The sequence below is a fragment of the Cryptomeria japonica genome, chromosome 11 (assembly GCF_030272615.1).
Source record: "Cryptomeria japonica chromosome 11, Sugi_1.0, whole genome shotgun sequence".
Lineage (NCBI taxonomy): Eukaryota > Viridiplantae > Streptophyta > Pinopsida > Cupressales > Cupressaceae > Cryptomeria > Cryptomeria japonica.
This window is the reverse complement of record NC_081415.1, coordinates 364,605,593-364,618,174: the sequence shown is the minus strand read 5'-3', so window position 1 is coordinate 364,618,174 and position 12,582 is coordinate 364,605,593. Positions and strand designations below refer to the sequence as shown.

Here is a 12,582-nt window from a genome sequence, read left to right as displayed (position 1 = left end):
AATAGCTAGTGGATTGATTCCAAACTAAACTAAAGATAGGTAGCCTTCCACTACTACATAAGATGAAATATTTCCCCTTTACATTAGCAAGGCCATCTTGTAATACTTCAATCAATTTACATGTTAATAAGAGTAAGAGAGAGTGACTTGTAAACAAGCAATTGAAATCAATTGGACCAACAAAGAAAATTGTTTTCATATGTTTGACAAGTCATAATTTCTTATTAGAGCAATTGACACCATATTCAATTGTGTAGCAGTAAAATAATGATATAATAGTTGGGACCACCTTGATATAGCTTGAACCATTGTGAAAGATGTATTATTAATATTTTAGAATTATATTAGTATAGATAATATTAAAATTATTTTCAAAAATATTGATTAACTTTATATTCAAATTAAATTATAATAACTCAAAATTAATGTTAATTTTATAAAATTCAAAATATTAAAAAAATTAACATCTTATAAAATAAAAAATTTAATAAAACTTTGTATACAAATAAAAAATATATATTTATTAATTTATTTAAATTTACTTTTAATTTATTATATATATATATATATAACTGCAATTATATAATTTGATGCTTTTGATAATAAAGCAGCGAAAACAAGGGGGTTGACCCAGAACACACAATAAGCCTCAAAGAGAGCATTAACAACACACCGACAACAACCAAATGACAGAGTCTCAGCCAATCCCTATCTTAACTATCAAAAACATAATGCACCTACTACTATAGAAAATCACAAGATTGAAGGCAATCCTGTCCATACAACGTCTAATAAAGCAGATATCTACAAACAAACTTTCATTATACCACTTAATCCTAGTAGTAAGCATATTGTTCATATTGCAGTATCTAGTCATAATAAAAAGAGTTTTAACAAGCCACACAGGGCTGATGTTGAAATTAAACATAAGTAGGATCTAGCAGATCCAACATCAAAACCTTAAACAAAAATGGAAAAAAAACACCTATTATTCATTTTTTCCAGCCACCATGTGTTGGGAAAGCAGCAAATCGGTCCAATCATTAGCAAGGAACTCAAACAAATCCTTTATGTTGTCACCTCCCAAGCCACCCTGATTCTCTTTGTCCTGATGCAGAAGACACAAAGTAGTGGTCAAGGAATGCATGACCTTCAGGGCAAATTTGGCAATTTTGTTGACCTGCATATCCAGAGAGTCCAACTTCTTTTTCACACTGTTCAGTCCCTCGGAAATAGCTTTACATCCCGCACATTGAATCACCTCCTCATTTTCACCTCCATCAACAACAGTTTGAAAGCCCTCAGAATTCCTCCCATCCTCCTCACAGATCTGTTTACCTTTATCATGGGGGGGGGGACATAGCAGATAAAGGGGAGGTGTTCTTACTTTCTTCTTGCAAGGTCTTAGAGTCAGGTGCATTAGTGTCAAGCTTAGAAGACTCAGAAACCTCTGTGTCCTCCATGTCATCCTCGGCCTTATCACTATCCTCCTTCTCTGAGTCTTCCATATCATCTTCGACATAATTTTTTCTCACAACGAGTTGTTTCATGCGGGGTTTACCAACAAATCTATTGGACCTACATTTGGTCACACCATCTTTCGCATCAGGCTCGACTAAAAGGACCTTGGGATCATTCCTGAGTTTTTGGGAGGCTTCTTTGGCAGCAAAGGGATTACATTTGTTTTTTCCCCCAATTTTAGGAGGGGAAATGAGGGGGGTGTGGCCAGGGATTGACAAGGGGTAATGGGATTTTTCAAGGTCTTCTTATTTTCCTTTTTAGTACCAGCAGAGGGGCCCGGGTAGGAGGGGGCAGGCTGAAAAAAGGTAGGTTTGGGCGAGCATAGGGCCCAGTGGAAATTGTAGAGACAAAACATAAACCCTGGTGAAGGATAGTGAAATTACTATCCCAACTCATACATTGCCTAACATCCTTAATAGTGGACTCCAAAGTATGCAGTAAAAAGAAAGGAAATAATATCATGGTTATGGAAATGATCAAGCAATGAGAAGTGGTAGTAATAGAAAACCCCATATCTCCCTTCAAGGGTAAAATATTTCATGAAAATTTTACACACCTGGTCCCACGGATAAGGAAGACAATTTTTGTTGAAGCCCCCCGTAGCTTAACAGGCTCCTCATCCTTTTCGAAGAATCTGTTCATGTTGGTTTCGTCAGTGACCCTGCTAGTCTTTTTCCATTTCCTTCCCTCGATAGACAGACTCGTAGCCTGTGCAATGACATCCTCATTAATTTCAAAAGACCCATGACGACTCTCTTGTCATTCCGGCTATTAACAAACTGCATGGAAAGACTTTCATCAAACCCTGTCATGGCTTCCATGAACGGAACAATGCCCCCTTCCTTGACATACATCCACACACAAGGGTCGTTGTGAATGCTATCATCAATAATGTCCGACTCAAACCAGACTAAATCCCTGCCCATATCCGTTTCCTCTAGAGTGATGTTGGTAAGCAGCGCCGAACTGAATATGGACTTGCAGAGAGAAACCTGTGTGAAGAGAAAGAATGGCCAACATAATTTTAGACGAAGTGTAATAAAAATGACAATAATTATCATTTATGGTGCTTCTCAAGGCAAGTACCCACCATCTCCAATAAGAATGCGAAAGGAAACCTCTTATCTCCTCCGCCAACTTGCTAATAACTTCATTTTGGAAAATATCGAACTCTTGTTAAAGCAATAACTATTGTACTTGTTATGGTCTATCATAATAATGATTAAAAGATGCAGCTGCAAACCATTGGTGTTACAAGTATAGGTGGCCAAACATGTCATCGCTAGGTCAAACTGGTGAAGAGCATGGGGGCCACCATTGGCTACCTTGGCAAAATCCGCCCAGTTCAAATTTGAATTTCCCGCCTTTATCATGATCCCCCAGATAGACCAGTATAACCACTCATAATATAAACCATAGCAATTCATTGGTTGGAAAGGTAATTTTGATCTCTCCCTATGAGGGATTTATGTCTAACAGAAAGCGAAGGTAAGTGTCTCCAGCACCTCATGCCTTCCATCTCAAGACCCGCCGCAACTAGGGAGTTTGCCACCAAATTGCCCTCTCTATAAATATGTTGAATTTGAAATTCTTCCAGCCAAACAATCATATGTCCTTGAGAATGTTGCAAATCATCTAGCTGATCCCAAAAACACCTTTAGTCGCCTCAATGATCAACTTAGAATCCCCCTCAATGACCACTCTTTTAGCGGCAATAGTGAGAGCCAATTTAAGACCCCAAAAGAGCACTAAGGCTTCAGCCATGTTACTCGAGGCTGAACCAAAATTTCCAGCATAGGCCAGAACTAAATTTCCCAAATTGTCCCTTATAACTCCACCTCCCGCCGCCAGCCCATTGCGAGCGACACCATCAAAGTTGAGTTTATACCATGAGGGAAGAGGGCCGACCATCTAGTGTTGAATCTCTCCAACCTTATAAAATTGTCATATTGGAGGAAGTTGTCAGGCAAATTCCATATCCTAACCCAAGTGCAATCCATCACCAAAGGGGCATATTGTGGCTTTTTCCATTTGCAGACTAGAGCATTCTCCCTCAGAAGCTTCTCCATTATGCCGACCACTGTGTCCACAGAGTTGTTGGTATCACGAAAGATCCGGTTATTCCTTTCCTTCCAAATGTTCCAGCAGATATGAGGAGGGATGAGTTTCCAAAACTGTCCGATCGGGGGGTGAGAAGACGAGCATTTCCAATTGATGATAAACTGCTGCAAGTCTTCTAAGAAGGTCCAGGCGATGTTGAATTTCTGTAAGAATTTTTGCCAAACCATGGAGGTGAAGGGGAAATGAATAAAGAGATGATTGATACTTTCCTCAATACAATTACACAACACACACCAATTGGCCATCAAAAATCCTTCTCTTAAGGTTATCAATGGTTAGGATCTTCCCATGAAGAGTCGTCCACCAAAATAAAATTATTTTTGGGATAAGCTGCAAATTCCAGACCTTCCTCTAGCTGTAGCAATCATTAGCAGAAGTGGTGAGAAGATTGTAGGCCGACTTGACACTGAAGGAACCAGAGGGATTGAAAGCCCAAACAAACTTGTCAGCATGGGGGGATAGGGGAATCCTAACCACCTCAAGAATAGATTGAAGGTCCCTTGCCAAATGACCCAGATGAGTGTTATCCCCCAGACCATCAACAAGTCTCAACCAACGGCGAAGGGGGGATATGTAATTCATCACAAGAGGACCAAGTGCTTCCTTGAGACTCCCCATGTGGCAGTTGAAGCGAGTAAAGGCCAGGGGTATATCCCCTATCCAATTATCCTCCCAGAATCTAATCTTTTCACTATTGCCCAACTGCCATTTTAGGCCTCCCTTAAGCAGTTTCTAACTTTTGACAATGTTGCTCCATATTTTAGAGCCTGAAGGGAGGTCATTAGAGGAAACAAGGGAAGAAAATGGGGTGTGGTTGAAGTACTTAGCCCTCATAATCTTACACGAGTCAGCATTACCCATCACAAGATTCCATGTGATTTTAGTCAGCAAGGCCTTATTCAAGTCTGAAATTCTGATCCCTAGGCCTCCCATGTACTTGGGTTTGTACACCAGCTCCCAGTTGACAAGACTTATTCTAGCTTTTTCCTCCATACCCGTCCACAGAAAACTTCTTTGGATTTTTTCAAGTTTCTCCACCATAGCAATGGAGATCTTAAATAAGGATAGGAAATAAACAGGGACACCTTGAAGGGAAGCTGACAAAAGCTGCAGTTTGTCAGCACCGCTTAGAGTTTTGCCTGACCAACCAGCCAGTTTCTTCTGCATCCTTTCCAGTATAGACTCCCAAAACTTGGGGGTGACCTCCTTAACCGTGAGGGGAAGACCCAGGTAGGAACCGGGGAGATTAGCAGCACAACATCCAAGAATGTGGATTATCTTATTTTGGAGATTCCTATCAGTGTTGAAAAAATAAATTTTACTCTTGTTATAGTTAATAAGTTGTCCTGAGGCCAAGGCGTAATCCTCCAACAAGTGTTTCCATTCCTTAGCTTCAATAACAGATGACTGACCAAACAGGAAAGTGTCATCAACAAATTGTTGCATAACCACTGGGGGAAGGGTAGAAGCCACTTTCACACCCGAGATTATTTTGTTCCTGATCAAGTGGGAGAAGTTCTGGCTCAGCACTTCAGCTACCATAATAAATAAGTAAGGTGATAGAGGGTCACCCTACCTTAGGCCCTTCCTAGCCTTGAAAAATCCCCAAGGAGTGCCATTGACAATCACCGAGTAGTGAACACTTTCCACTGCCACCTTGATAACATTGAGGAATCTTTCCCGAAATCCCAACTTGGATAGGACAACATACAGGAAATTCTAGTTAACTTTATCATAAGCCTTAGAGATGTCAAGTTTAAAAGCCATACCTGGGTTGCAACTCTTCTCCATGGAGTGAATGACTTCATGAGTAGTTATGACCGCATTGAGGATCTGCCTGCCCGGAACAAAACCCCTCTGCGAGGGGCTAATACATCTATCTAGCAGAGGATTGATTCTATTAACAACAACTTTAGAAAAGATCTTGTAAACCGTACTGCACAGGCCGATAGGGCGGAAATCAGTTATAAGTTTAGGATCTGGCACTTTGGGAACTAACACAATGAAAGTATTATTCAATTTTTTCAGAAGGTTCCTCGTTTGGACGAAGTCCCTGGTGGCTTTGATCAAATCATACTTCACAATCTCCCAAAACTACTGAAAGAAGGTCGGGGGGAAGCCATCTGGGCCTGAGGCCCTATAGGAAACCATAGCAAAAACCACCACTTTAACTTCCTCTTCGGTAACTTGACACATCAACAACTCATTGTCAGCATCATTTAGGACATGAGGAATAATATTGAGAAGTTTATCACTTAATTTAGTAGGTTCTCTCGCCCCGTCATCAATGTAAGCATTCGTGAAGAACAAAGAAGCCCATTGCCCAATCTCGTTAGTCCCCACCAATTCTTCATTTCTATCATTGAATAAGGAACGGATAGTGTTTCTCCTCTTATGTTTCAAAGCAAACCTATGAAAGAAGGAGGTGTTCCTATCCCCCTCAGTTAACCACTAAATCCTGGATCTTTGCTTCCAAAAGATCTCTTTGAGGCCCATGATGTCTTTCCATTTTTGTCTCCAACATTCCTCCTCTTTGTGGATATCCATAGAGGTGACCCCCTCAGCAATGATTCTTTGAAGTCGGCCCAGTTCAGTTTCAACCTCCTTCTTTCTCTTGAAGATATCTCCAAAAGAAGATTTGTTCCAAGCTCTGCCCTCCCTTTTAATTATTTCCAGCTTTTTGGAGATTCTAAACATAGCCAAAACCTTGAACAGGGGAGTTCCACCAATTTTGGATGCATTGTTTAAACTCTGGGTGAGAGTGCCACATAATCTCATACCTAAAGGGTATGGGGCCCAAGATTGACCTATCAACCCAAGAAAGGAGGATCAGGGAATGGTCAGAAATAATGCATGGGAGGTTCGAGAGAGAGGTATTGTTGTTGAGGTCCCACTTAGCTGAGACCATGAATCTATCCAGCACGACCTGAATAAGATTAGATCAGCCTTTTTTGTTGTTAGACCGGGTGAAGGGATTCCCTTGAAGATCTAGATCTAACATGTCATTTTTCCTAATGAAGTCAGCAAAGTCAAGCATGCTATCACTGTAATCAATTAGACTACCCAACTTCTCTGAGGGATAATGAGGGGTGTTAAAGTCACTGGCTAACATGAACATTGCCTCCTTATTGTCAGCCATGAAGATAGAGATTTCCTCTGAGACCAGGGCCCGACTATTTCTAGTATTGGGAGCATATATGTTAAAAAAGTACCAGGAGAAGTTATTCAAAGTGAACCTTATAGCAAGAAAACTATGAGAAAAGGCAACATCGTTCCCATCCAACTTACTTTTATTCCAGAGAGTCGCCACACCACCTGAAGCGCCTTTCACCTCACTATAATAGAAGGTAACATCAGGCCATAAACTGTCCACAAGAGAAGCAAAGCTTTGATAGGTCATTTTCACTTCCTGAATTAAAATAATATCAACCTTATTGGTTACAATGCATTGCTTACTTGAGCATACTTCTTCTGAAGGTTGTTTAAGCCCCTTAAGTTCCAAGACAGGAACTTCATTTCTTTCCTTTCTGAGATGTCTCCAGAGCAAGTCGCCGCCCATTGGCAATTTCTCTAGCCATTACCTTAGTTTTGAGGGTCCTCTTAGAGGGTCTTCCTGGTTTAGAGTTATTACCAACGTCTGCCTTCCTATTTCCTCTAATCTTTCTTTTTGGTTCTTGCCATTCCTCTGTCTCATTGTCCACTGGGGAAGACGGGGCAAATCGACTACCCTGGGAGAAAAAGGTAGCAGTGATCTCCCCAGTAGATTCCACACAAGTAGTCGTAGAAGAAGAACTCAGATCCAGGCTTTTCACTTTGGGGGACGTGGGGGCAACCCCTACACACCATATACCCCTTACATCGTCCCCCATAGTATTGGGATTGAACATTTTAAGCACATTGGGGGTAGCCTCCTTGTACCCCTTCTTCTCCCTGAAGCACTCCTCAACTTTCAGTCCTACCTATTCTTCCTCCCTCAGGGAGATCTCTCCCTCTTCTAGGTCCATTCCCAAGAGGAGGGGGGGCGCCTTGGGGTCAGGGGTCTTCATTATATTGAGAATACCCTCCAGGAAGGGGTAGCCATCCTCAACAAGAACTTGAGAATCATTCCTTTCCATCGAGTACTCAACCTTGTCAGTAGCCGGGGGGCTAGTGGGGGTGGGGGACTTTCTGAATTGAGTTCTCATTGACAATTCACGAGGAGGACAATTTCTTCGGGTTCTCAACCTTGTCAATAGCCGGGGGGCTAGGGGGGGGGGGGACATTCTGAATCGAGTCCTCATTGACAATTTCCGGGGAGGACAATTTCTCCTTTTGTTTGTCCTCCGGAGGTAGAGGGGCCAGACAATTAGCTATCACATGGCCATGTTTTCCACATCTTTGACAATAAAGGGAGGCGTTCTCATAGACAATAGCTTGTGTCCATTTACCCCATTTAGATTTTAGAGCGATGAAGTTCGGAAGGGGGTTGTTAGTAGCCACATTCACACAGAGGCGAGCATAAACAAGTCTGGTCTTTTGCATCGTCACATTGTCAGCAGCAACAAACTGCCCAAATGAGTTGCCAATCCATCCGAAAATGGTATCGTCCCAGAATTCCAAAGGGAGGCTAGAGAGTCTGATCCAAATAGGAGCAAGTCTGAGGAGATCAGCACTAGGGTCAAACCCTCACTTCCACTTAGAGAGGGCCAAGCAGTGTTTGTCATAAGACCACGAACCAGAGAGGATGTAAATAAAGTCTTCTTCAACAGTGAACCTGAATAGAAAGAGCCCACCCGACATAGCAGAGACAAAGACGCTACCTTTTAGTTTCCATCTCGAACCAACCCATCTTCTAACCATGTCAATCGTGGTTCTGAAGGCCAAGAATCTCCCCACCAAGCAGAGGTGTAGGGAGGAGGCGATATCATCCATAACATTGTCGAGGAGACAAATTTCTGGACCATCCTCACCAACAGTGACCTTTGACAGCTGAGTCGACAACACCGCCTTTGTGTTACCAACAAGAGCGCCTTTCCATGTGCTTGCTTGAGCCTCCCTAGACAAAGGCCCCACACCGCCAGTCTTTGAATCCTTGCTAAGAGAATCCAAGCTAGGGGTTACATTGGAATCTTCACATGGGAGGGAACCTCGTGCAAAGCCGCATTACAGGCCTCCACGGCAGAATCCCTGACCAAAGGAGCCCACCCAACACTTTGAGAATGCAGCACGAGAGCCAGATCCGAACACAACTGCAGAAGAGCACGAGAAGGGTCAAGGTCCCTCGCCTGCAGAAACGACAACCATAGCAAAAATTCAAAAAAAGCAGTGAGCGGGAAAGTTGCAACCAATATATAATTTGATGTTTTTAATAAGTGCGAAAGTATTTTTATTAAAAAAAACAAAATATAATTCATGTGAAAACAAATATTCCACCCACGACATGTATTTGTTTCTAACACTGTTCTGCAGAAAGCAGAGCACGGTTGAGTAACGTATGATTTATACCGAATTTATACGGTTGGGCAACTGAGTGAAATGGAGCAAAAAGCAGCTTACAATTGTAAAAAATCTGCTGCATCTGACATTGCAGTGCCTAGTGGAATGTGCGCTGTCATGTTTTGATCATAAATTAACAGAGAACATCTGATTGGTTGGGAAAAAATATTTTTAATCACTCGTTAAGGTTAGTCTTTCTATTTACTTTCAGTTTTAATTTGATAATTAAATGTTGTCATAATAATAGATATATGTTTGATTTGTTGCTATGCTATGTAATTACATTGTACTCTATTGTTTGTAAGCCTGTAGCGTTTGACATAATGTCGGGTGGTAGGTTTGAAATATTTAATGTGATATGTGAGAGCAGGTGGAAGTCCGGACCTTAAATGTAATGTAACATGGCAGTTGAGTCCATCCACGACAGCCCAATAAATTGTTTAGCTCAACTTTCAATTTTCCTGCATTAATATCTCATCCAGGCACCGGGTTAGGCGTAATGGACTTTTCAGCTCTTTATTTTATCAACTTTTTCATATCACTAGTCGTAATGCATTTACAGTCAGATTTGGACAATTTTCTTTTTGGTTGTCTTTGTAGGACTTAAATACTTATAGCTATTGTTTTGGCTTAATGACACACACTCGATAGATAGTAGCCATTCTTAAAAAAATTCAATAGCTATTATGATGTATATAATAATGCTCATATCATTCAAACCATAATTAGAGTTGACATTTGATTCAATGAATTAATGCATTTGAAATGTAATTACAAGAAAATAAAGAAAAAAATGATTTTTACATCAACTATTCTCAATATCAACCATTAGAAAGAAAATTAAATGACATTTTTAAAATTATTTAAAATAAAAAATTTGATATAGACCATAGGCTCAATATTTTAAATTCTATATACTTGTAACTAAACTAATAAAATAAATAAAATGCATCAGATATATTAGTATTCATGTGTCATCATGAACTAATAAATTTATCTTAATAGAAATCATTGTGGAATTGCAAATTTTGTGGTTTTTCATGAGAGTGAACTAGAATTATATTGCCTAGTTATTTTTCATTTCTTACTTCCCCCCCCCCCCCCCCCAAAAAAATTGGCATCTGCCTAAATAAAAATGGAAGATCCTTTTTAATAAAATCCTTGGTTGAGTCACACTTAATCATCAAGCTATATATCATTGAGCAAAATCGTTTAATATTGTTTGAGTTGCATGATTGAATGAGTAAAGGGTTTTAATAACATTGAGGGAAAAAAAATATAAGGCATCAATGATAATAACACATGAATATCATTGATTCTAATAACATAAAATTTGAATTAGATGCTAACCCGAGCCTTGCAACTTTCCCGCTCACCGCAATTTTGAATTTCTGCAAGGGCCCGTCCTCCCTAGAACCTGACCCCCCTGCTAACCTACAACTATGTCTGGATCTGGCTGTGTTGCGCTCTCAGAGTGTTGGGTGGGCTCCCTTGGTTGGTGATTCTGTCGTGGAGGCTTGTAATGCGGCTTTGCACGAGGTTCCCTCCCATGTGAATATTCCACATGAGACTTCTAACTTGGATTCTCCTAGCAAGGTTCCTAAGGCTGATGGTGTGGGGCCTTTGCCTAGGGATGCTCAAGCAAGCACATGGAAAGGTGCTCTTGTTGGAAATACTAAGTCGGGGTCGTTGAATCTGCTGCCAAAGGTAACTGCTGGTGAGGATGGTCTTGAGATTTGTCTCCCCGACAGTATTATGGATAATATCGCCTCCTCCCTACACCTCTACTTAGTGGGGAGATTCTTGGCCTTGAAACCCACGATAGACATGGTCATAAGATGGGCTGGTTCCAGATGGAAACTAAAAGGTAGTGTCTCTGTCTCTGATATGCCAGGTGGGCTCTTTTTATTTAGATTCACTATTGAAGAAGACTTTATTTACATTATGTCTAGTTCATGGTCTTACGACAAACACTGCTTAGCTCTCTCTAAGTGGAAGCCGAGGTTTGACCCTAGTGCAGACCTCCTCAGACTTGCGTCGGTCTGGATCAGACTCCCTGGCCTCCCTTTGGAATTCTGGGACAACACCATTTTTAGATGGATTGGCAACTCTTTTGGTCAGTTCGTTGCTACTGACAATGTGACGATGCATAAGTCCAAACTCGTTTATGCTCGCCTATGTGTGAATGTGGTTGTTAACAACTGCCTCCCTAACTTCATAGCTCTCAAATCTAAATGGGGTAAATGGACGCAGGCTATTGTCTACGAGAATGCCTCCCTTTATTGTCAAAGATGTGGAAAACATGGTCATGTGATAGCTGACTACCCGACCCCTCCGCCTTCGGAGGAAAAACAGAAGGAGAAGCTATCCTCCCCGAGAATTGTCAATGTGGAGGCGACTCAGAATGTTACCCCCCCCAATCCCTTGATTACTGACAATATTGAGGATCAGGTCAAGGACTTGAAGGAAAAGGATGGTCCTCAAGATCCTATTGAGGAGGGCTACCCCTTCTTGGAGGGTATTCTTAATATGATGAAGACCCCTGACCCCAAGGCGACACCTCCCTCCTCGGGGAGTTGCTTGGACCCGAACTTAGAAGAGGGAGAGATCTCCTAGAGGAAGGTAGAACAAGAAGGACTGAAAGATGAAGAGTGCTTCAGAGAGAAGAAAGAGTACAACGACATTACTCTGAATGTGCTCAAGCAGCTGAATCCCAATACTATGGGGGAAAATAGGAGGAGTATATGATGCATAGGGGCTGGCCCCACGCCTCCCAAAGTGAACATCCTAGATCCGACCTCCTCTTCTACAGCTACTAGATCTACTGGGGAGATCATTGTGACCTTTCTCTCTCAAGGTAGTCGATCTGCCCCGTCTTTGCCTGTGGATAAAGAGAAAGAGGAATGGCAAGAACCAAACAGAAAAACTAGAGGAAATAAGAAGGAGGATGTTGGAAATGACTCTAAACCAGGCAGACCCTCTGAGAGGACCCTAAAAAATAAGGTAATGGCCAGAGAAATTGCCAATGGACGACAATTAACTCTGGAGACATCTCAAAAAGGCAAGAAATGAAGTTCCTTTCATGGAACTTAAGGGGCTTAAACAACCCCCAAAAGCAGTATGCTCTTAAGCAATGCATAGTAACCAATAAGGTTGATATTATTCTAATCCAGGAGGTTAAAATGACCTATCAAAATTTTGCTTCTCTTGTGGACAATATATGGCTTGGTGCTGCCTTCTATTATAGTGAGGTGGAAGGAGCTTTAGGGAGAATTGCAACTCTCTGGAATAAGAGTAAGTTGGATGGGCACAATGTTGGCCTTTCTCACAACTTTCTTGCTACCAGGTTCACTATGAACAACTTCTCACGATACTTTTTCAACATATACACTCCTAATACTAGAAATGGGCGGGCTCTGGTCTGGGAGGAAATCTCTATCTTCATGACTAATAATAAGGAGGCAA

General features: G+C 41.4%; 1 protein-coding gene across 1 annotated transcript; it reads right to left on the bottom strand.

Annotated features, from left to right (window-relative positions):
* Window positions 1-4,374: 4,374 nt before the first annotated feature.
* LOC131049223 (uncharacterized) lies at window positions 4,375-5,184 on the bottom strand. Its single transcript, XM_057983265.2, has one exon. It carries the CDS (start codon window positions 5,182-5,184, stop codon window positions 4,375-4,377), a length of 810 nt encoding a protein of 269 aa, XP_057839248.2.
* Window positions 5,185-12,582: the final 7,398 nt, after the last annotated feature.